Source organism: Lutra lutra, chromosome 1 (genome assembly GCF_902655055.1).
Source record: "Lutra lutra chromosome 1, mLutLut1.2, whole genome shotgun sequence".
NCBI lineage: Eukaryota > Metazoa > Chordata > Mammalia > Carnivora > Mustelidae > Lutra > Lutra lutra.
Window position 1 is genome coordinate 148,946,615 of NC_062278.1, and position 26,265 is coordinate 148,972,879.

At 40.0% G+C, this 26,265-nt stretch overlaps 1 protein-coding gene across 3 annotated transcripts in view; it reads right to left on the reverse strand.

Annotated features, from left to right (window-relative positions):
* Positions 1–14,593: 14,593 nt before the first annotated feature.
* GADL1 (glutamate decarboxylase like 1) overlaps positions 14,594–26,265 on the reverse strand; it is a 182,390-nt gene continuing 170,718 nt past the window's right edge. For 2 of the 3 annotated variants that reach the window (XR_007128906.1, XR_007128908.1), the window contains exon 15: positions 16,374–16,418. Coding sequence is in view for 1 of the 3 variants with exons in the window: in XM_047738962.1 (XP_047594918.1) it covers positions 16,245–16,418 (174 nt within the window). In the remaining 2 variants the exon portion in view is untranslated. Of the gene's footprint in view, positions 16,419–26,265 lie in introns of all 3 variants that reach the window. The other variant, XM_047738962.1, reaches the window with a different exon arrangement.

Here is a 26,265-nt window from a genome sequence, read left to right on the forward strand (position 1 = left end):
GGCTAATTGAAAAGATCAGAATATGTCACCCTAAAATATGCCACTTTGACATCAGGGTAATTTTGAGCTGAAAGCAATTAAGAAATAGCAAAGCCAGGAGGATCTCTCTACCCTTTTCCTTTCTGTCAGAAGCAGGGCATGATTTTCCCTTTTGTAAAGGAAATAGATCACCTGAAATGACTTGCGCTGTATAACAAAACTTACTGAACAATCCTTATTTACTGTATACTTCCTAGTCACCTTCCCACCAGTTACCTTCCTCCCCAAAGAGTCCAAACTCTCTTTTCCTTTGTCTAATCTCTCCCCCACAATTTATCATCCTTTGAAATATAGGCCTCTGGGTCTAACAGCCCAGCCTCTTTGGGTTTTTACTTCTTTTCTATGAAGTCCTCACAAGCAGGCAAAATAAACCTTTCTCCTGTTAATGTCTTTTTTTTTTTTTCTTTCCCCAATTAATTCACAGGTTCCCATACTGAACACAAGAGGATAAGGGAAACTTTTTTACCTCTCCCTATACACACACAAAAGCCAAACTCACTAAGTGGTAGTGAGAATATTGAGCAACAAAAAACGTTGCATACATTGCTAATTCTAACTGGGGTGTCATTGCATCTAGGACATCTCAGAAGACAGAGCTAGGAAATATATGCATATACCCTAGTCCAAGGACACACACACACACACACAGTTTATGTATATTACACACACACATGTAATGTGAATGCATTATACATTTGTGTATGATGTGTATGAACATTAATTCACATCATACACATTAATTAATTCATATTCACACTGATATCACCATTTCTAATCCAAAACTACAGGATTCTTTCTAGCATTCCCTGCCCTGCTTATCCTAATGGGATGTGAAGTGGTATAGTCATTTTGGACAACAATTTAGAAGTTTCTTGTAAAGCTAAATATATACTTAGTGTATTACCTAGCAATCCCCTCGTAAGCATTTACTTGAGAGAACTGAAAATTTATGCTCACCCAAAAGCCTGTATACAAATACTTATAGAAGCCTTATCCGTAATTGATCCCAAGTGGAAATAATCCAGATATCTTTCAACAGATAAATGCATCAACCAACTATGGTACATGCATCCAAAGGATTACTATTCAGCAATAAAAATGCATGAACTATTGGTTAACATAACAATGTGGGTGAATCTGAAGTACATTTCACCAAATGAAAGTTGCTAGACTCTGCATGCGACATTCATATGATTCCATTCATACAACATTATGGAAAAGGGAATAATATGAGATCCTTGGTTGCCAAGATTTGAATATAGAGGAACTGATGACAAAGGGAACACATAAGGAATCTTTTAGGGTGATGGAACTCTTCTCTACTACAGTTTCGGATACCTGACATATGCATTTTTTTCAAAAGCCACAGAAAAGTACACCACAAAGAGTGAATTTTACTATATACAAGTTTTAAAAACCCAAGTAGGATGACAGGACAATATTAAAGAAAAAACAATTCTGGCCCTGTTAACATGGTAAGGAAGACTTTATTTAAGACTATGGCAATAAAAATATTCAAAAGGGGAGCAATTAGGCTCAAATTTGAATTCAGAGACAGCTGTGCATTTATAGCCAATGAGCAGAGTGAGAGGAGTCAGTTCGTAGGAAGTTACTGAGAAAATCAAGGGTAGCAGCGTTCTTGCCTAGCTGACTTGGCAAAATTCGTGCTAATGGCAAGTCAAGACAGATACCAAAGGTGGGGAATGGAGAACTTGGTCATAGCAAGTCAGGGGATTCTCTGTGAACTACTTAGTGGGATTCTTACTGAAACTAGTCTTGGTAAGGATAAACACAGAAGTCCAGAGTCAAAGCCTAGTAGAGAAGAAGGCTCAGAAGTGTCTATCTAAAGTCTGCATGGAAAGAGATTCTTCGCCAGCAACCAGACAAGAACGTAGACTAGGAGAAATAAACCAAGTAGTGTTGCAAATATGTGACAATTTCACTGAAGGGGATGGGGGGAAAAGGTACTAACCTAAATGACTTTGGAGAATACATTTTTGGCTGGATAATGTAAAGCTAAGGGGAAAAAGAGCTATTCATAAATACCATACTCTAGTTGGTAAATTTGTTTCTTTCAGGGGCACTGTAATGCAGGTTAACAATTCTGAAATTAATTTATGTGTATAATACAATTGAACAAATAAGCAAATATAACTAAAGAGAGCCAGATTTCTTACTGTTAGAGAAGTTATACATAAGCAGGGCAGGGAATGCTAGAAAGAATCCTGTAGTTTTGGATTAGAAATGGTGATATCAGTGTGAATATGAATTAATTAATGTGTATGATGTGAATTAATGTTCATACACATCATACACAAATGTATAATGCATTCACATTACATGTGTGTGTGTAATATACATAAACTGTGTGTGTGTGTGTGTCCTTGGACTAGGGTATATGCATATATTTCCTAGCTCTGTCTTCTGAGATGTCCTAGATGCAATGACACCCCAGTTAGAAACAGCACCCTTAGTGTCTACATATTGGCCTCTAATGGAAAGAGCCAGGGCTCCATGGAGGAGTGGCTAACTCTAGAGCTGAGTAATGAAAGATGAGCCTAGAGTGTCTCTTTGTGCCGATGGGTAGGTAGGAGCTTTCAAGAGAGAGATAAGAACATGTCAACAAGACAGAGGAATCAACCTATGAAAGATCCCAATGGTCAAAGCTGGGACAATTTGAGCACAAGATAAATAGCAGTGGTACTAGGTTATGACTAAGAGAATACAATGAATCTCTGTGAGTCCAGACTGACATAAGTAAATGACTAAATAAATAAATGGGTGGCGGGGAGACAAACCTTTCTTACGAAAGAATTCCACTTAATAAATATGGAAAGTGTGAAGGAAATAGAAAATCATCATTAGAACTCCCAAGTAGGGGCACCTGGGTGGCTCAGTGGGTTAAGCCTCTGCCTTCGGCTCAGATTATGATCTCAGGGTCCTGGGATCCAGCGCTGCATCGGGCTCTCTGCTTAGCGGGGAGCCTGCTTCTCCCTCTCTCTCTTTCTGCCTACTTGCGATTGCTATCTCTCAAATAAATAAATAAAATCTTAAAAAAAAGAACTCCCAAGTAATAATTCTTAAAAGCAACAAGCACTGATGAATGATAAAATCAGTGTGTAAAACTTTAAGGAGAAACAGGATAGGTGCATAAACCTTAATGTATCTCCTCCCAAATATTTAGTAATCGCTGTTGGTGGTTTTAACATATGTCTACAAATTCTTTGACATTCTTTTATCCAGAAAACAGTGTTTAATTCTCTTTCATTTGAGTGGGGCCTGGAGTAAGTAACTTACTTTTAAGGACTAGTATATGAAAAGGAAGAAAAGAGACAGTCTGCATTGGGAAAGCCTGGTAGACCCCACTGTAACCAAATAATCAAGGTTAATATTACTTGGAATAAAACAGGAAACAACCCATATGTCTGGGTCTAGGACTAATTCTGTCCTATCAATGAAGCAAAGCCCTTCTGAGTATTCTACTCAGTGTCCTGTGAATCATAAGGTTTTCCAGTCTAGCTGATAGGAGGAGGCAGACTCTGTAGAAACCCTGAGTACTGTTTCCTCTAGTCCCTTAAGAGGGTCTTTCTCCAGCAACAGGCAGTTTCTTCACATGCACATCCTGATCAGTCCTCTGTCAAAATCCTCAAAGGAAAAATTTCATGGATCGCGGATCTCCAGAATTTTCTGAAGCTTTTTTCTTATCCAATGTGTTTGACCCTTGAACAACACAGGGGTTAGGGCTGCTGAATCCTGCATAGTTGAAAATCCCTTTATTACTTCTGATTCCCCAACAATCTAACTACTCATAGCCTACTGTTGACCAGAAGTCTTACCCATAACATAGTCAACTAACCTATTTTGTATATGTTTTATAGACTGTATTCTTACAATAAAGTAAGCTGGAGAAAAGAAAATGTTAACAAAATCCCAAGAGAAAATAGGTTTACAGTACTGGACTGTAAAAAAAAAAAAAAAAAAAAAAAGTCTGCATATGAGCAGTGTTCCCAGTGGTCCCATGGATCTGCCTCTTGCTTCAACAGTCTTTGGACAATTGACTGATGAATGGATGAAGACGATGTGGTGTGTGTGTAAGCATATATATATATATATATATATATATATATATATATGGAATATTAATCAACCATCAAAAAAATGAAATCTTGCCATTTTCAATGATGTGGATAGAACTAGAGTGTGTTATGCTAATCGGAATAAGGCAGTCAGAGAAAGACAAATACCATATGATCTCACTCATCTGCAGAATTTAAGAAAGAAAACAGATGAACATATAGGAAGGGGGAGAAAAAGGAGAGAGGGAAACAAACCATAAGAGACTCTTAACAATAGAGAACAAACTAGAGTTGATAGAGAGAGGTGAGTAAGTCAAATGGGTGAAGGGTGTTAAGGGGGCACTTGTGATGGGCACTGGGTGCTGTCTGTAAGTGATGAATCACTGAATTCTATTCTAGAAAACAATATTACACTGGGTATTAACTCAAATTTAAATAAAAAAGGAAAAAATTCCTCCTGAATCTGGAAAACAAATAAATATTCTAATATTTTCTTTTTAAAAAAATAGAAAACAGTGTTTAGACAGCACAGACCCTGGGACGCCCCTTCTTCCAGCATCTGACCACTCTCCAACCTCTCTTCCAGTCATAACCTCTGGGAACCATCTTCTGAGCCATCCTCTACCTTCTGGACCAGACAATACAATTTTTGAGCTTAGCTCTTTATTGCCAATCAACACTGAGTTCCTAGATTGCTCAGAACTAATGCACTGAGGTGGAGGCCACCCCTATTACCTGCTTGGTCAACCTCCATCTGCAAGACTAGGAGCCTCTGAAGCCCAGTGGCCCTGGAGGGGTCCCTCTCATGAACCCCTGGTGTCAGGGCTTCTGTTGAGCCTCTCCCTGCAGCCGTTAGGCAGCTATCTAACCACCCTGGAACCTTCTCCCAAGCCATGCACCAAATAGAAACAATAAAACTTTTTCAGAAAAACAACAACAACAACAAAAACCCCTGCTAAGTGGACCCACATAATTCAAACCCACATTGCTCAACAGTCAGCTGTAGTCTTTCCACACCTTCTAGCTCCCCACCTCTCCCTTCTCCCAAATTGGCCTTCTTTTTTTTTTTTAAAGATTTTATTTATTTATTTCTCAGAGAGAGAGAGAGAAGAGAGAGAGCACACAAGCAGGCAAAGGCAGAGAGAGAAACAGGCTCCCTGCTGAGCAAGGAGCCCGACACGGGACTCGATCCCAGGACCCCGAGATCATGACCTGAGCTGAAGGCAGCGGCTTAACCCACTGAGCCACCCAGGCGTCCCCAAATTGGCCTTCTTAACTAAGGAGTTAGCTAACTGAGCTCCACCTGGGATCCCCTTACCTGGGCTGCACTCTAAAAACTTACAGTAAGCTGAAGCAGTCTGTTGGTTGCCTGTTTCACAGGGATCCTGTCCTCCATCACCTCATTCCAGCATCTTCAAAACTGTTGTTTGGTACATTCCGTCCGGTTGTTTCGTTGTTCCATACAGAAGAGATTTACTGAATCAGTGATCCTGATGCTCCACTTCACCACTGAAACTGACTGGGCTCAACTTCTCACCAAGTGGGAAACTGATCTGTAATCTAACTCAATCTGGAGTATGCTTGAGTCCTGTCATCCAGAGCAACTATGACAGAGTTTGGTTTGATTTTCGGGATTTAATGGTGATGTTAGACAGCAAAGACAGAGAAGGGGTTTCAAGGACAATTACTCTTCAAATTAGGAAAGTCACCCACGCTCAAGCTCACAATGGGGTTCAAAGTCACCCACGCATACATCTCCTGTCCTGAATTCAGCAAAACCTTTGATGAATATACATTGGATTTTTCTTATTTTGAAAATAAGAACCAAAGGCAATCCACGTAGGTAGGATGAGGCCCAAGACTGCAAGCCATTCAATTATCATTACAGCCGACAGCATCACACAACACTCGGCATGAAATTGGAGATGGGCCACAACTGCACAAATGCCAGTCCTTGATTTCTAATTGCCAGACACTTTTTAGAAGATGGTTTGGCACCAGGGCTGGTAACCCAGTTTTCCTTCAATCTTCACAAATAATGGCAATTTGATCATTAGCTTCTTCTTTCCATTTTCTCAGTTGTATCACATTGCTCTTACTGCAAGCTACATGCTTATCCAAAATCAGATTCACCCACTTGTCAGCCAAACGAGCTCCCCTTCAAAATTCGTTGGCACTAACAACCTTTTTTTTTTTTTCATCTTCCCAGAATTGAAGACTTGCATCAATCTTCCACAAATGTCTTCATTCATAATAGTGCAGCCTGACTTTGGCCCGTTAGGATAGTACAATCCACACACACACACACATCACATACATTAAACTGCTGACTTGGAAAGGTAAAATTCAAATATCAGCTAGCATTCAGTCAGGAACATTGGTACCAATTTGATCTCATTTAGAAGTCAGGCCTTCACAGCTCTAACTATCAGTTAACTCTGCCTTCTTTTACATCGTTGGTGTCTGAGTTTTGTTATTTAGGCTTGATCTTTTCAGGATTCCATGCATGCTTTTCCCAAGGTGAAGAGGGTGTTGATGTTACCAAATCACTGCATTCCAGGTAAAATCTCCTATTCCCTTCCTGGCTTTAGAGAACCCAGTCCTGCTGCTAGCACATGACAAGCATCCTGGCCAAGGCAACCCCGGTCCTATAACCACATGCCTTCAACCTATAACCATAGAGAGAGAGAGAGAGAGAGACTAGAGGTAGAACCTTTTCCTTAAATACACTATTGAGATCTCATTTCCACGTTCCTATAACACTGACCTATACAAGTAGAAGACACTATTGCTACAGCATAAATATGCAGGATTAGGCACATGGTTGAGCTGGCCACAGGAAAGATAGAACAGACCCAAGTGCCATCTAATCTTCTTATGTGTAATTCCCAGGATCTGTTTTTCACCCTAGATTATTCCCATAAGGAGATGTGATGCAGAAATTCCCACATAGACTCTAGCATGTGGCTACAACTGTAATGGCCACATCCGGAGCCTGCAGATAGTGAAGAATCCCAAACGTATTTTTCCAATTCACACACTAAAATTAAGAGGAACCCGTGTGCTCTTGCTTGGCAGACAAGCAAGTCTCTACAATACAAATGTGAGGCCTCCCTAAAAGCCATGCAAATTGGGTTGTATAGTTCTTCCCTAGAGATGTGAGAATTACCAGAATCGATCCACAGACTCCAGGGCAACAGCCTATAAACACTACATTGAGGCTGTTGGTCTCAGGTTGAGAAAGTTCCTCTCCAGTGGAGAGAACTAGTAAACCCAAGTCTGGGAGGCCTTAACTTAGGGAAACATGTGTTTGGGTTTTTGAACACTTGACCTAATCATTCAACCAAAAGTAAAACTCATGTTGATTTCAGAATGACGTGAAAGACGTATTTTTATACTTAGCATGGGTTCTTCAGTGGGACATTATGGTCCTGTCCTAATGTCCTGCTCCCTAAGAGCAGTGAGATGAAGAGGTCATGAAGGGCCTTCAAAGTTTGCATTGCTTATCTCCTTCCTCACCCAGCCTGCTAGCGGTAGGGAACCCCACCTGCAGAGAGAGCAGCTGTGTTTCCATAATGGCGGCATAACAACCTTCTCACCCCTTGGTCTCCTGAAGAATATGGTCTGCCTCAAGAAACCTTAAAGCTTTCAACTAACAGAATAAAAATGGTTTAGGGCTCACCATTCACTTGAGCGACAGTTTTTGATTCTTTGTGTTGTACATTGTTATCAGCGATCAGGCAGCATTGTGGAATATTGCAAATACAAGCTTCTATTAGGCAGTGTCAGTGAAATGTTAACCAAGCCATAACTTGTGATGCCCTAAGGTAGATGTGATTTAGTCTCACTCTCTCGCAAGGAAATATTTAGAAATCAAAATTGTAAATTCCGGTAAGAACATTGGTCTGAGATAAGTCTAAATTCATGTTTAAGTGGAAACTTTGCTCTCTCTCTGCAGGAGCACACATACTAACACGAACACTTGACATTTTGGCTCGTAGCTTGTGTTTTAAGATTAATGGTGACTCGAGAGTTTTCTCTTAGGCACAGGTTAGTTGTTTTACATTTATGTACCCAAATGTCCCCTAAATAAAAACGCTATCTCTGAAGGCACATTGAAGCCCTTCCCTGCCCACCTTCCTTACTGCCACAATTATTTATTGAGCAATTACTATGTCCTAAGCCCCCTACGTATATCAGTCTAATTTTTAAAGCTCACAGAGATATATAATTACAAATCCATACAGTTTAAGAAAATTGTAGATTTTTTTTTTATATTGATGCAGAAAGGGAAGACATCCTTAAGAAGCTGAGAATCAAGCTGAGATTTGTATTGTGTGAAGAAATTTAGTTAGGAGGGGAACAGCATTCTGGGAAGAGAAAGAAACATCCAAAAGTTTTGACATGTGGGGTAGCATTTTAGGAAAAGAAAGTACTACTTCCAAAAGTTTTGACATGCAGGATCTGGAAGGATACTGACTTTTCTGGCTCTCAGCAGGAGGGAGGTAACACAACATAAAGCTGAAACTGTATCTGAGTTGGAAGGAGGCAGAGCCTTGGCAGCCGCTGGCAGAATTTGATCTTTATCCCGAGAATTGAAATCACTCGCCTCCGCCTCCGTGTAGCTTAACCACCAGGACAGAGAACTAAGATGACTATCATCAACATGATTTAAATGTTCATTTTAGGAGATTCTCGCTCAGAAAGTTAAGGTCATAAATCAGTCAAATACTTGGTCAAATAATAAAGTCAAAACTTTACTGTTTGCTCTAGGAAATTCCTGCCAACTAATTTATCTAGACAAACGTTTGACTCATCTCTCCCATCATGACTAAATAGTGCTCACCTGCAGAAACAGCTTGCTTATCACACTACAGTTTATTTATCAGGACTTACATCAAGACTCTCACCTTGCTGCATCCACCAATCCTAAACTGTTCCGTGATAAATGACGTCCCAATTAGTTTGCCTTGGAAGACCCGCCTTAAGCCACCTGAGCACAGACCAGAAGCTGGTAAATATCCTCCTCCAACTTCCTCCTTCTGAAACACCATTAATACCCTTTCAAGGCAGGGTTTCCTGTACTCAGCAGAGCTAAGAAACTTAGCTTTGCTTGACCAACAGGTTTTCTGAAGGTCTTTTTGCAGAGTTGGCAGTTGCCAATCCTGAGAGCAAACAAAATGAGAGATAGGATCAGTTTCATGTTCTAATCTGGTTGCAGTTTAGTTAATTAGATCAGACAAAGCCCAGAGCCCATGTGTGGTTGCAGCAAGGTGGTTATTACTATAGTCCAGAGGAGACGTGAAAGAAATTTGGAATTTGGACAAAACAATGAGATGGGATAAATGGGGGGATCAGAGACATATCTTGGAGGTATTCCCAACAAGGTTTGCTAATAGATTGGACAGAGGGTTGGGGGAGAGAGGGAGACAAGGTATCAGGCATGAATTACACACTTAGGTTTGCTACACTAGATAGGAAGTGATGTCATTCCTTGAGATGGAAACACAGGCAAAGAAACAGGTTTGAAAAGGAATGTAAGCTTGAGGTAGGAAATCATGAGTCAGTTTTGGTCACGCTGAGTTTGAGTGAGACACAGAGGGGAGATGTCAATTAGGCATTAATTAGCACAGTAGTCCTGGATCTCACAAATGTCTGAAAACAAAGTAAGGACCAAATACTCAGAAAATATTTATTTTCACCTCCGCTGTGGTCCCTGTAAAAAATTTTTTAATATTTCTTAGTATTCCAAGCCAAAATACCTTCTCTACAGCCCTCCAAGTTCAAGACAAGAAGCAGACAGGAAAATTCCTATATTCTGATCTGAGAAAGGCACCAAGACAATATGATATAATTATTGCCCTCTGAGACCAAGCTGGTTCTTGATGCTTTTGCTTGCCAAGTAGCTGTGGGATGCCAGGCCCAGTCAGATTGCTAGGACCCATCCAAGATGACTCTTTCCTCTCCGCCGTAGCTAGAGCAAAATGAAGAAAGTTTATAGCCTGGGCTCTGGGGTGAGGTAGATTTATATTTGACTGTTGGATCAGCTACTCACAGTTCGGTAATCTCAGGGAATTTTCTTACACTATTTGAGTCCAGGGTTCCTCACCTGAAAATGAGCCTAACAATAATTCCCACCACGATGACACTTCATGAGGACCGTGTGATGTACTAGCTGATATAGCCCTTGGAAGGTGGTATGGACTAAACGAATGTTAGATATTGGTGAAATCATCCTTTGTTGTCTGCATGAGGGGTTTCTCACACTTGTGGAATCTAGCCACAAGAAACACCACACCTGTAGAACTAGGACGTTAAAGAAACAGGACATCTGCGTTATTTTTTCTAATTTTTACATACACTCTTCCCTCCATGAGCCTTTATTTTCAGGGTCTGGGTAACCAGTGCTTCATTTAACCAGTCTCATCTCAATAAAGAAAGAAGTGGAACACAGAATGGAAGATAGAGAACCCTCACTTTTCCCCACATGTGACCCCAATTGAGCCTGGGGTTGTCTTTTGTGCTGTTAGGTGATTTTTCTCTGTCAAGTGTTCCTTTACTGCTATTTGAATGGGCTCCCTAAAGCCAGGAATTTCCTAAAAAGGAAGTCTTTTTATGCATCCAGTTGGATGAAGCGAGTGTAATCCAATTTTTCTTGAACTAAACCATACACGATAAATCTAAGACAAATTTGAAAAAAAAAATCTAACCACTTTTAATTTGTTAGAATGAGTCCCCACAAGATCAAGTTTACTCCAATGGAGTGTGATGGAGGTAGGGAGACATAAAATTGCTTCAGACTGGAATCAGGCTGATTTATTATTTATGTTATGTTAGGTGAGTTCTGACCAGTTTGGATTAAGAGCAATGAAGCCAGTCCTGAAGAGGTTAAATGGAATCTAAAAATTAAAAAAAAAAAAAAAAATGGTTTTCCAAGCTCAAAATTGGCTCTAATTGAGTTAAGGGGATTAAGACATTTCAGGTTGTATCAACCCCTTTGCAGCTGGATTAGATAAATGTGAATGGGGCCGAGCTACCTTGCTCAGCTACAACCAGCCAGTCCAGATTCCAGTGTGAACGGAATTAAACTTTACTAACTTAATTTCTGACCTGTCTGGAAAAATCATGTTTTCAGAACTGGTGTCACTCAACGCATGTGCCACAGTGGCAAAAGCTACAAGTTGCCTGCCAGTATGCATTCTCCTTTTTTCTTTACCATGAGCAGAACTACTTGTATGATTGTGGGCAGCAACATATCTTGCTTTGAAAAAAACCTACAAAAGGGCCACCTGGGTGGCTCAGTCGGTTAAGCATCTTCCTTTGGCTCAGGTCATGATCCCAGGGTCCTGGGGATGGAGCCCCACTTCGGGCTTCCTGTTCAGCAGAGAGCCAGCTTCTCTCTCTCTCCCCTGCTCATGTTCTCTCTGTCTCTCCAATAAGTAAGTAAAATCTTCTATAAATGAAAAATCCCAGAAAAACAGACAGACAAAAAAAAAAAAATACTAAATTTCCCTTTCTTTCCTGAAGAGAAAGTATGGCCAATGAAGGGGTGGTAGGTAGCTTCTGGGAAAGTTCCTTTTTATTTCTCGCTGCCTAAAATGCAGAGGAGATGCCAAGAGCCACTGTGCTCAGATGACACCCATGAGTAAGGTTTGATGATTGAATCCATTTTTAAGGATGGCAGAGCAAGAATATGGAAGGATCTGGGATCCCTGACAATAGTGGGGAAGTACCACGGTCTGTTACAAAAGCCGTCAGCACCTTCCCAAATCTCCTCAACATTTACCAATCCTGCTCTAGGCTTTGGTCACAAGCACCTGTATTCTCTGCTTGAGACCCTCTCCTAAGGCCGTGGAAGCATGATTAAGATGGTCAGGGAACTAATGCTCCTGGGATCAGCTCTCATCCAATTAATTCACCAATGTGCCAAATACGCCTCCTCCTTATCCCTTAGATGGGACATCTCTGAAGTATGTTCTACATTCTTTCCCAGAGGTCATGGGCAGGGTTGAGCCTCAGTTGTCACAGTATTAATTTACTCACTAATGTTCACTATTCTGGTTTTCTTCCCTTCTGTCACTCCACTACCTCCCGAACAGTTTTCCTGGGACTACCAAGTGAACAGGCTGCTTGCTCTCAAATCCTAGTCCATGTCTGCTCTTGTGGTAACCAAATATAAGACACCGTCTCCAGAATTTCTATGTTGGTAACTCTTTAGAACAGAAAAAAATAACCCCCTGCAAAGAAACCACAGTTAATTGGGTTTTCTGTTATATGTTGCTACATCTCATCTTCTTTGATGAAGTTCGCAATGTGATAATTCTTTAAGTTCAAATCCTTTCATGTTATAGATCTTTTTCTAATAAAGAACTGCTGTTAAAAATCAAAAGCCAAAAGAAGAATTTAAAAGTATTTTGATTGAATAAAGTTCTGCTGACTGCTAGAAGAAATATTGAAAATTATATTTTAAATGCCTATATTTGGCAAATAAAATTTCAGTGAATAAATGGCCTCTACATTGCCAACTTCAGAGGGAATCTCATTTTTCACTAGACCCATCCCCAACATTTGATATGGTTGGTCACTCCCTCCTTCTCCAAAACTGTTTTTTTTACTTAGTCTGTGGGTGACCACTCTCTTGGTTCTTTCTCTGCCTAATTGGCTGATTCTTTGAAGTCTTCATTGCCAGTCCTCTCCATCTTGAGCTGAAGTCCCAGGGCTCAGTCCTTGTCCTGCTTCTCCTTTATATCCATGGAACTCTCTGGATGATCTCATCCAATCCCATAATTTGAAATAACATCCCTATGTTGATGGCTGTCAAATTAATAACTTCAGCTTCAACTTCCCCCCTGAAATCAAGATTCAAACATAATTACTTACATCTAATCTGGTTGGCTGGTGGAGACAATTCAAATTTTACAGAGCCAAACTGAGTAAAACTACTTTTTGCAGTCCTTACCTCAGTGGATGGAATTCCTTTCTTATGGTTGCCCAGGACAAAATTATATGACATTCTCCTGAATTCCTCATTTCCTGGAGCACTCTGCTTCTTCAGGCAATCCTGTCAACTCTGCATTTATTTATTTATTTATTTATTTAGAGAGAACATAAGTTGGGGCAAGGGGAGGAATTGGGGAGAGGAAGAGAGAGAGAGAGAATTGTAAGCAAGCTCCATGTCAAGTATGTGAGCCCAATGTAGGGTTCTATCTTACAACCCTGAGATCATGACCTGAGTTGAAATCAAGAGTTGGAATCACAACCAGCTGAGCCACTCAGGTGCCCCTCAATTCTACATTGAAGTGCTTCTACAATTGGACCTCTTTTCATCACTTCCCTCACTGGGACTTCAGTATAAACAAACTGTCACCATTTTCTGCTTGAACTATTGCAGTTGCCTCCCATTTGGTATCCCTGAATCCATGATCACTCATGGACACTCTAATCTCCAAAGAGTAATCAGAATGATCCTTCTAAAATATAAGTTGAATCACATCTATATCCTGTTCAGGTTCTCCAGTGTATTTTTGTCTAAACCCAAGTCTCCACCCACAAGGCCCAGTGTACAGACTTCCAGATACTTCTGACTTCATCATCTGCCCCTTATCCTGAGATTCCCTCTGTTCCAGCCTTGCTTGCCTCCATTTTGGGCCTTGAACATACCATGGATGCAGCTCCTCAACCCTTTCATTTACCATACCCTCTATCAGGAACGCCCTTCCCCCAGAAGCCCACATGGTTCCCCACCCCCCACTGGCCTCCTTAATCTCCCCTCAAATATCATCTCATTCAAAAGGCTTCACCCCAACCAACTTTTCTCCAATGGCCCACCCCTCTCTCCTTTCCATCTTCTTTCCCTTTATTCTCCTTGATTTTTCTTCAAAATACTTATTGCCACATGACTTGTTACCTACTTACTTGTGGATTGCCTACCTCAACTAGACTGAAAGCTTCCGAAGAGCAGGGACTTTGTCTCATTCACTGCACTTCCCTGGCACCTGGGTAACTGCCTAGGACATGGTAGGGACACCATCAATATGTTCAATGTGAGAATGAATTACGATTAACTTTTTATCAAAAAGCTATTCTTGACCATCCAAATACCTGATTGGGTGTGGTATAACTGGACATCTGAAGGAAAAAAGAAAGGAATCTTCAAAGTGTCTGTTAATAGTTGTTCTCTTCATTCATTAAGAACTATCATCTCTCAAGAAGAGGCCCAACAGAAGCTGATATGCGTCTATTGGTTTCCCGAGGCTTTGCCAAGTGGAGGACGAAAAACTAAATAAGGCAAATCCCTCCTTTGCTAAAACTGTTTTTTCCAGTTTTTTCAAGGTGTTACCTCAAAAATAGATAACTCCCAACATGCTCCCTCGATTATTTAGCTAAAATGCCAAAGGAACTCAATTGCTTCTAAAATGTCTTGAGACAACCCGGTAATGAGGAGATGATGGGAAAAGAAAAGTCAGTAACACGAATCGTGTGCCAATGTTGCTTTTTATTTCATGAAACCAGAATTGTTACAAACATCAATTTCAGGCACATTTTATGTAGACATTAAAACAAAAAGCAACAAAGTATGTAAAACAAATGCCCGCACAAACATTTATAACCAGAGAAGAAAGTAATTAAGAAAAAGATTAAAATATTCTTTGACCAATAGAGATACTGAGAAACCACATACCCTAAGGTGAAAATATGGAATAAAAGCAAAGAGTACACATGGGCTTTTTACTCTTCAAATTTTAATCAACAGAAGTTAGTGATATCGTATGAAAGATTGTTGAATATGCTAGTCTAACACTTAAACACTCTTCCATCATTTGCCTTCCAAATCAGAGTTCTAATTAGATTCACAATCTTACCCTGTTGAACTCTGCATCCACACCTCTGAATTCTGTTTATTTCTTAGTCAAATAGAGTTCTCCAGAACTTCGGTAGTTCAGAGCTCTCCAGAGTTCTCCAGAAATCCAGGACCAGGATCAGAGTTAGAATTACAATCATCCACTCCCAGGAGAAATGGAGGAGGTGTTCACACTGAAAGACCTCTAATTCTCAGATTCTCTGCCTAATATGAACCACTTAATTGTCTACACTGACGTTTCAAAGCTTGAGAAAGGGAATGTTGTATAACCCTGGACTTCATTCTGGTTATTTCCTGTAAGCAGAGAACAAGATAAGAAATGGGCCCCTCATGCTGAAACAGGTACACAGCGACATCTACATCTACTGTCTACACCAAGCTATGACAAAAGTGCTTTGGGAAGTGAATTAGGACTATTGCTTTGATTGAAAGGACCATGCTACAAAGTGTTTGCTTTTATCCTCACCTCTATTTTAGGTAATTTAGAATAGATAATAGTTAATTTTATCTTCTTTGAGAATAAATACTCAGCTGCATAAAAGATATATCTTTATAAAGTAAACATCTTAAATAGTTCCTCCTTTTAAAAATCGTTTTTGATGGACTTCTGCTGCCCCTAAACATTCATGCTTCAGGTGCCACAGCCATATTTTCAGACACTGGCTCAGGGACTGCTGAAATAGTGGATATCTCTTTGCTGGTAAATATCAGAGCTATTACTCAGTCTTTGTAAGATTTCACTAAACCACCAGTTCTCAGATTTTACCTTGCCTCTGAATGACCTGGAAAGCGATTTAAAATATGTTGAATGGCGCACGCAGTGTGTCTGATTCGGTAGGTCTGGGGCTGGGCTGAGAATTCATTTTTTAATGAATTCCCAGGCAATGTTGATGCTGCTTGTCTAGGGACTGCCATTTTGAGAATCACTGCTTTCAGCTATTAATTTATACGTTCTTTAGAGAGCAACGGAAGCTTAGAATCCAGGCCCTGTCTGGTACTTACTAAACTCTCTTCAAGTCTGTGTCCTAAAGACAGTTCTTACGAAAATCCACTTTTCACTTCCTCCTTGAATAGCAAACAGTAATGCCCAGGCAGCTAACGAGTCCTACCCACTATTTGCTTAGCATTTCCCTTTAGCCACACCAGGCCAAGGCGTCTTTCCTATTTTTCCCCAGAAGGGCTGCAGTCTCTTCTGTGTCCCCAGATGCCCTGGATCTGGAAGCCTCCTCAGGGTAGGACTCATGCCTCTGGGGAACCAAAAGCCACAGCTACATGTCTCTCCCCAGGAGGTCTATCTCATCCAGGAGGAAGTCCATGTCCTCCCGGCTCACTTGAGGGCTGATCACCACCTGGCGGAAGAAGTTGACCTTCCCCCGATGGGGCTGGTAGCCCAGCATCAGGCTTCCCTTCTTCATCATCCGCTCCTTAATGGCTGGGGCCACCTGCACCGGGCGAGAAGAGGGAAACAGTGAAAGACCAGAGCACATTCTGGCAGCGTTCCAGCCAGTCACGTGATACCCACTGGCCTCCAATGGGATCCCACTCCCTTGCACACATCAAGGTCAATATTAAGCATAATCTACTGAGAAGTCACAGCATATGAAGACTGATCCAAGGGCTTTAGATAAATGTAATTCATCTAATCTTCACAGTGACCTCAGAAAAGAGACAGAGATATCCCTATTCGTGGATGAAGAAATTGAAGTGCAAGTTGGAGATCAGACAGTCTGAGGTCCCATGCTTGGGAAAGGTGAGTGAGAAGAGCCGGCAGCCTTGCCAAGCACACACTCTGAAACCTAAACCATTATGTGGTGCTGTCTCCTTCAAAACAAATCAGGTGTCCTCGGGGGGCACAGTCGTGAAAGTGTCAAATGGTACATTCCCCAACTTTGAACTAAAAAATGCTCCAGTTCAGGCATCTTAAGTAAAGAAAATTAGTTTGGGTGAGACAAAAACACAGACACAAAATAACAGCCTTCCATTGATAGTCTAACAAGGAAAACACTCATACAGATATTATGCGCAGTTCTGTTTTGAAGACTAATAGTTTATTAGTTTATTAATAGGACACATGAAACAAAAATACTCTTTCATGAAGAGGTATAAAGGTTGGAATAAAATAAGAAGCCCCGTATTTTAAAGATCTGCAGATAACCTGGGGAGATGGGACCTGATCATCCAAATGCACAAATTTTTCTAGAAGTTCGATGTTTGAAGAAATTAGTCCAACTTAGGAACCACCTGGGAACATCAGTCTGTTTTCCTATTGGGAGCGTGACCACCCAAGAACTGGGTTATAAACTTTTAAAATAGTGAAGCTGATCTTTGAAACACCAAGTTAAAAAAATAGAGTGCAATCTTACTGGCTCAGAAAGGTGAGCCAAGATTTTCCATTTTCTTTTTAGTTTAACTCTTCCAAAATTTCTGAGCGTGTCCTATGTGAACATAAGATGAGAATATCATGTATTTCTGTCCTCATCTTCTCAGAAAGATGAGACTTGGTTAATCCAGAAGGGAAGAATGCCTACATAAATAACATCAAGCATGGTGTGCTTTGAAATTCCTTAGGTGGGTGCCTGGGTGGCTCAGTGGGTTAAGCCTCTGTCTTCGGCTCAGGTCATGATCCCAGGATCCTGGGATCGAGCCCCACATCGGGCTCTCTGCTCAGCAGGGAACCTACTTCCCTCTCTCTCTCTGCCTGCCTCTCTGCCTACTTGTATCTCTGTCAAATAAATAAACAAAATCTTAAAAAAAAAAAAAAAAAGAAAGAAAAGAAAGAAAGAAAGAAATTCCTTAGGTGAGGGGAATACATCTCGGTTTCCACGAGCCTGTCTTGGGGTGTGACCTCTTCAGCCTTTAAGCATACCTATGTCTTGCCAGATACCCCCCTGAAAACAAGCCAAACTACTTCATCAGACACTCAACATAATCTTAATCAGTGGCAAAGCTTATGGGAAAACTGGGTGCTTCAGACTTCTAGACGTTTGATGTGCTGGATTCAGCCACAGAGCCTGATTCTCAAGGGACATGCGAGAATGATTTTAACTATGTACTTTTTTCCTTATGTGCTAATTTTAGAACCTAAATTTTGCATAACACTGACTACACTGTGCCTACAACAGCAACGACAAACATCCATTAAGCTCAACCACATTGCCGTTCTAGCAAAATATTGGAGTTCTTGCAGGGTATAATTAAACGTAGAAAAGAAAATTCATGAGCATAAAAAAAATATGTAGAAAAAGAAGATGAAGTTAGAAGTCAAGTTAATGAAAAAATACAGACCATCGCATTCTACAGATTTCTGGAAGCATGTTACAAATTTTGTTCTGAGCTCTTTAGAGATGAGAAAAGCAAGGTTAAATAATTATCTCCAATCTGCTAGCAAGATTTAGTGATAAGTGGTCCGTGGAAGCAAAAAGGAAGCAAATAGGTGAGTCTCTACATACCTAAGCTCCAGGAATATCTGTCTGTAACCCTTACATTTGAAGGTTCCAAGCATCTACTAAGTTTTCTTCCAAAGCTCTTTAATTAGGTATCATTTGTTATAGGAATCATAAAAATCGAGTGAAATGATACACGAGCAAATGAAAGGTGAGTGTAAAAAGAGAATGCTTTTCATAAAAATGAAGCTGAATTCTTGAAAAGACTGGATAGACGGGGACTGCTAAACATGGCTGCAAGTTGGGTGTGGGAAGAGAACTGGAAAAACTTCAGGCAGAATCTAGAGTCCAGACTGGTTCTTCACGCAGATGGCCACAGAAGCCCTCAGCTTACAGAAACCCGGCGGGACAGGACAGATGATTCTGGAAGAGAGTAGTTACCGCAAGCACAGGAGAGGCCCTTTGATCATCAGACCCCTACTCAAGAAAAACCTCACTTACTTTGGGAAAGCGTTTAGAAGTCCTCCCTTGGTGGGGCAAGAAAAACAACAACTTTCCACCGAGAGATGGGGAAATAAATGCGCGTAGATATATTTTAAGTTAAAATGTTTCAGTTACGTGTTTGTTCCATTTTTTCTAGGGCTGTTTGCTTTAACTGACCTCTCCTCATCACTGTGGGTGGGAGGTTCTGCTGTGACTGGATGTGAAGGGCACATGTGCACTTACGTATGTGTATATGTACAATTTATATACATGTAATATACATGTAAAATACACACGTAATTTAAACTTTTAAGGCACCATTTGTTATGCACTGCTCTTAAAATGTTCCTTTTTAAAAAAATTTTTAAGGATTTTTAAAATTTATTTGATAGACAGAGATCACAAGTAGGCAGAGAGGCAGGCAGAGAGAGAGGGAGAAGCAGGCTCCCCGCTGAACAGAGAGCCCCATGTGGGGCTTGATCCCAATACCCTGGGAGCATGACCTGAGTCAAATGCAGACACTTAACCAACTGAGCCACCTAGGTGCCTGTAAAATCTTCCTATTTAGTGACAAAGCAACGTGGAACCATGTTTGACTTAGGCTCGTGACAAAAGCACATTTAATTCTAATTCAAAGAAAAGTGCACTCTTGAAGGTAAACTGAAGATCTGAGAGAAAGACAGAAGAGTGCCATTGCCGATACATATAGGAAAACCCGGTTTGCGTAAGACAAATGTCTGGCCAGGAGAGTCGAAAACTATCAATTGTAAAGCTCACAGATTGAGGGTCTACAAACTTTTTTTTTTAAATAAAAATTCCTTTCATATTTATCTCCATCTTCCTCTAGGTATGCAGGGTATAACCAGCTCTGGATTATAGTCAAATTTAAATTTAAAACAGGCAGATGCTTGGCTCAAGCCTAATTTGCATTGTCTATTCCTGTTTCCTTTTCAATAACCTTATTTCCCCCTCCCCAAATGATATTTTCTGCCTTACCTTTGGAGACCATTAGAATCTTGATTCCGGCTCATTAAGTGTCAGAGGCTCACATGAGGCAGTTATCAAAATCAAACTGTCAGCTTTGCATTTCTTGTAAGTAAACCAAAAATATGTTCTAATGGGAGCGAGAAAGGTAAAAGAGGACCCCTCGGACATTTTAATATAAAGATATTTGTGATCTCTAAAATCCTTGCTGCTGTAGAATGTGCTTCCATGGCAAACACGTGTCATGGGAACCAAACTTCTAAGCCAAAATTCTGCCACTGACTTTCAAAAATTATAAGTAAATGACCACATATCTATGGGACTCAGAGAACAAACTAAGCAAGGGTTTAGCAGGACAATACACATTTTATTTATGTATCCATGAATATATAATTCATTGGTAGAGGTAATTATTCCTAGGCAAGAGAGGAAGACCTCTTTAATCCGTAAATCCTCCAGGGGAAAACCAAGCCATAATCACACCAGGGCTGGTAGTCATTAAATCTCCATCACAAATTACAACTGTTGTAGTTGTACTGGTTCTTCTTGTTGACAAATATGTTACCAACCCTTTACAATTTGCAGTGAACTTTCACATAGCCAATTCCCACGAACTCAGGTTAAAGCTTGTTTATGAAAGGAACCCACGCTTGCAACTTAGGGACCAAGAACGTTCTCATTAACAGCCAGCTTATCACATCTGCATCTAAAAAAATCAAGCATTTTCTATTTCTAAAACTCCAGGCACAGTCCAGTGCTGGGCAACCTGGTTATTCTCTTTTGCTGATCGAAGCAGAGAAACAGTCCTAATCCGACAGGATGGAACATTCACAGGGGACAGAAAATATGCACAAGCTAAATGTATGTATCTGAATATCACCCCTAAATGGAGCATGCATGGAGGAAAGCAATTTGGCAGGAGTGAGATTGCTTTCCAACTCTCAATTATTTTACTGCTGGTTTTCCTTCAAATTGTAAATCAAATTCTTTTTGCATGCCTCAGTGCCCTGGTCCCTGCATCTTAAGTGGGGGAAGATCCTGACATTTCTATTTGGTTGCACAGAAACTTAATTGACACGTTTCTGTAGGATTGCTTTCCCCCCACCTTAAATTATGTTCCAGCGATGATTTAGTCATTTAAACAGAATTGTTGTCACACTCCTGCAGCATAAAATAGCATTTGATACTTACAAGTTGCTTAAACGCAACGGAAAAACAAAACAAAATAAAACTGTCTCATTCTGGCCAAGTACGGTGATTTGATAACAAGTAACTGACCGGACACCAGCATAACCTTTTCTGAAAACAAAATTTTAACATCCATCAAATGAAATTTCTTTTTAAATATGTGTAAACATATTTAAGGTTGACAACAACACATTTGTTTTCAATATGCAGACTGTTTCTCGAACTCTCTGAGAGGAAGTGTATTTTTACCAGTGCATTACAGAAATATTTTTGTGAACTACAATAAAAGTGAACTATTGATTGAAAAGGAATTACTGAATAAAAATTAAACTAAAAAGAATAATTATAAGCCTATTTTTAGAAAACGTTAAATTTAGCAGTAAAGTTAATCTGTTAAATTGTCGTAAAAGTTTCTAAACAGTAGCTCTTGAGTTCCATGTTTTTCTTATTGCAGAATGGTAATAATCAGTTTATGGGTCTGGAGACCACATTTCGAAGACCGCTGCTCTATTTTAACTCCCATGGCTCCTTATGGGTGCATATCATTTTAATTATGAATCTTGATGTTCTTGCATATTTTTTCATGCTTCTTGCCAAGGTCTCCATACCACTTTGAATGGTGTCTTGTATTCCATCATAGCACACTACCTTAGTTTACCTAAATCATTTCCCCATTGTTAAAGCTTAGACCTTCTACAGTTACAATGACATGTCAGTGAAACCATGGACCCAATCACGAAACCTCTAAATTAGTCCTTCAAAAGTTAGTCCAGAGATGATAACAGTAAATGGTTCAAAATGGTCTAGACTTTAAGATCTATTTGCAACTTTTCCCATTATTTGCTGTGCAGGTGAAATCAAGTCCCATTTTTTTTACCTGTCAAATATGGAACATCACAACACCTACGGGGTTGTGAAGACAAACCCATAACTAAAAGAGGGGATCCTTTTGCAACAAATTTGAGGGACAAACCCTGTATAAGCATCTACTCTCACTCTAGCCTGCAATACCATTCAGAGCTTCTAATAAATCCAGACGGACTCATATTTTGCTAAATTATCCCATAAATCATGAACAAATCAATGCTCCTCCAACTCCAGATTTTAGAGTTATCATCTCAATTTCAATTGAATTAATCTGCATTTCATTTTCTCCAAGGAAGCAAAGATTCTTTGGGGGTAGGAGGCCAAACTCATAATAATTTGCAGATATTGTGGGTAGAGCATAGAGTGGGCAGGCAGGCTAATAAGCTGAAGAGTAAATTATGAGAGTTATATTGTAATTAGCATCTTGTTCTAAGATTATCTTGCTTAAGAGAAACTTATATCAAATGTAGAAAATAATCTATGATATTTTTTCTCTCTATGAAAAGTACTTTGAAAGAGTTTTAAATTTCCCTATATCGACACTCCACTCATACTCCTTCAGTATTCTCCAGAATAGTTTATAGACATAGGAAGACTATACATTTCCATGACTGGTCAAGCAAATAAACACTGAAAAAGGAATAAAATGGGGCTCAATGCAGCTGCTATACTTTACTGTTACTCTAGATCTGAGGGACAAAGCTCTCTTCTTAAAGAGTCATATAATAACTCTTTCAGGTTTTGTAAGCCAACGATCTCTGTTGCCAATACTCACCTCTGTCATCGTAGCATGAAAGCAGCCCTAGACAATATGTACACAAACGAGCAAGGCTGTGTTCTAATAAAACTTTATTTAAGGACTGTGACATTTAATATGTGATTTTCACATATCAAGAAATACTAAGCTGTTCTTGATCATTTTTCAACCACTGAAAAATGGCAAGCCCATTTAGAGCTCCTAGGCTATAAATAAGTAGGTAATAAGTTAGATTTTGTTTTGGGCATATGTATGGACTCCCTGGTTAAAGCAGACAGATACATTACAACATGTAGAATCTACCCCTTCAAGGGAAAAAGCACATAGAGAGTTATGTTCATTGGCTTTTTTCAGAAATTCTACATCGAGTCAGGAGATGCTCACAGTCTTCTTGACCCTCCTTTGCCAGCCGAGCGAGAAACCAGGACACAGACTGGCAGACAGTCACTGTGACTTTCTTCTAGCCGTCGTTTTTGAGGAATCACAAACAATACTTTGCTTTATACTTTCTTCTAAGTAATCTGGGTTCCAAATAATGTGGGTTCAAGTGTAAAGCTTTGCCAGTACTAATGTTATGCACTTATCAAAACTGATAGAACTATATACCTTAAGAGGTGAATTTTACCTGTGTGTAAATTTTGAAGTGAATAAACAAAGTCATTGAAAAAATAAAGGCAGGTCCAAGAGGATATGTAGCTACAAGAGATCAGGCAAATGCCTTTCATTCCCAGAGCCCCCGTCCCCTCATCTTTAGGCAGGAGATGATAATAGTATGGTACCCCTTCATACAATTAAATAAAACATGGACTATGATATTACAGATGCAGCCTGTAATGCTGTGAACAGATAATACACAATGGAAATGAATATTCTCATTCAGGAAAAGTTGAGAGCACAAACTCCCGAAAGGAAATGGAACTCTAAATTAGGATGTTTCCTCCCAGTTCTATTACTCACTTCATGTCCTACAGCAAATCACTTCATTTCTCTGTAGGCCTGAAATAAGAAAGTTCATGGTAACCACTTTTAGGTGCAAAAGATAGAAAGCTATTTTGGACATAGTGGCACTTGAATCTTTTCTTCACGGTGTGGGTTTTTTTGAAGGCTCATTTGATCAAACATTTAAATGTACCCACCATCCTTGGGGTGCCTGGATGGCACATTCGGTTAAGCATCTGACTCTTGGGCTCAGCTCAGGTCATGATCTCAGGGTCCTGGGGTCCAATACCTAGTCAGCATTTCTGTGCTCAGTGAGGAACCTGCTTGTGGATTCTCTGTCTCTGCCCCTCCCCAAGCTAGTGCTTGCTCTCTCGCTCTCTCTCTTTCAAATAAATAAATAAATCCTAAAAAAATAAAATGAATGTACCCACCATGCTTATTAAGTGTAATTCACATATGATTACGGATGATTTCAGGTGAGTTGTGGGTGACTAAGCTAACATCATCTCTCGAGTTTGTACTTCTTTTGTGTTTTTAGGCCATTTTTATATGGCCACCAAATAGTTTTATATGTCCCTATTCAGTTCCTCTGTCCCTCATGCTGATTTTGTCTGAGGGCTAAATAAACTAGCTCTGTTTACTAGAGGAATCAATTATCCAGTTTCCTCACAACAGATCAATTTAAACCTGTAATTATCAGCAGCATCCCTTTCATTGTTACAAGTGAGTCTAGATGTTAATTTACAGGTTTAGAATAACCATTCAGAGACCAACAGACTAGTTTAGACTGACCTGAGACCCAATTCATGAAATTCTATGTGAGTTTGAACAAATATTTAACTGCTCTGGGACTCATCAAGACCTGATATCCCTTAGGATTGTTATGTGGACTAAATGAAATAATATATATGAATGCACCAAGCACAGAATTTGGCATTCACTGGACACTCAATAATATGAACTAGTCTTATTAATATCTTAGAATGAATTTGTTTTTAATCAATTTATATTCATACCTGGTCTTTTATTACACTATTTCATGACTCTCTCTTGAGAGATGAGCATTTGAAAGTTCTGTGAAAACATGATTTGTAATTTATTCTTTCTCCCCAAAGCAACTAAACTGTATTTAAATAATTCGGAGAGGTGGCGAGTTAGCAGTTTTAGAAATTAAATCTTATACCTCATGTATGCCACTTCTATATTAATTACTATTTAAGGTCCAATTTTTTTTTTTTCTAACATAGGCAAAGTAAACTCTTTTTTCCTTTAAAAAGTGAGACAGTGGTTGATCATCTCGAGTTTGGTGGTGGGGTGGGAGGCAGGGAAAGAAGCTTCCCACTGAAATGTACTGTGGGCAGGGATGAGCTCCTGTTGTATGTTAGCAATGTCTCTGTGTCGTGTAAGTAAAGGTCATATACTGAAAAGGTCATTTGTCCCCATATTCCCGAGCTCGTGTCCAAAATTAAACAGTCTCTTCGTGCTATCCCGCCGCTTATATTTTTATCAAAGGAAGACTGAAGAGTAGTATTAGGAGCTCCCCAAATATGCCTGAAGATACAAATCACCAGGACTGGGCGGAGGGGAGGGGGGGAGGGGAGGCGGGGGGGGGGGGGGGGGAAGCACCAATCCAGAGCACCTGGCTTTGAATCTCAGGGTTAGACCTGGTAACCTGGTGGTCTTCACATTTACCAGGCACTTCAAACACTTGTTTTTTGGTTTTGTTTTCTTCTAAAGATTTTATTTATTTATTTGAGAGAAAGAGAGAGAATGAGTGGGAGGGAGGGGCAGACGGAGAGGGAGACGAAGACTCCCCACTGAGCAAGGAGCCAGACAAGGGGCTCGATCCCAGGACCCCAAGATCATGACCGGAGCTGAAGACAGATGCTTCACTGACCGAGCCACCCAGGCGTCCCACTTCAAATGCTTGTTATCACCATGCAAGTATGGGAACATGGCCAGTGACAGTCCTTTAAGCAGGACCTCAGGAGAGATAAAGGTAGGGTGAGAGGTGAGAGATGTTTTGGACCGGGAAAGACAGTTTGGAAAGAGAAGGGGAGAGGAGATTAGGAATCTTCCCTTCTTGAATTTCTTATGTCAATTCCGTAGTAAAGTAAGACTTAGCTGATTGTGAAAAAATGAAAAATAAAAAAATAAGAAATAGACCAGTGACCTTCAAAGAAATTGCTGCCCAACTTTTCTATTAATCATAAAACCTGATAAAGTGTTGAAAACACTGAACCATGGCCCAGGAAACAATAAAGCTCTTTCTTTTGATTGCTTGGAGAATCAATTTGCCTCTTTCCATATATTTTCTGCCATTCCTTACCTGTCCAATTCTCTTCTTATGTCTGTGCACAACGCTCACTCATTCCCCTGGTATTTGCCCCCCTATAATTTGGAGCTGAGCCGCATTGGTATAAGTCTCCTGAGCTTAAATTATGTAAAATTGGTGGTCTATAGCCCATGAAATCAGATGCATCTAAAAGATCATTTCAGCTTGGCAGAACATGGAGAAATAGGCCATACTTAGACTGGACATACCTCTTTTCAAATATGGATTTTTTTTTTACCCTGATTTTCCTCCAGAGTATCTCTCAAAATCAGACATGCACAAAATAAAAAAAGGATCTCAACTTAAAAGAACTGTCCAGTTTATGCCCTTTCCTATACAGAGGAGCTAAGCCA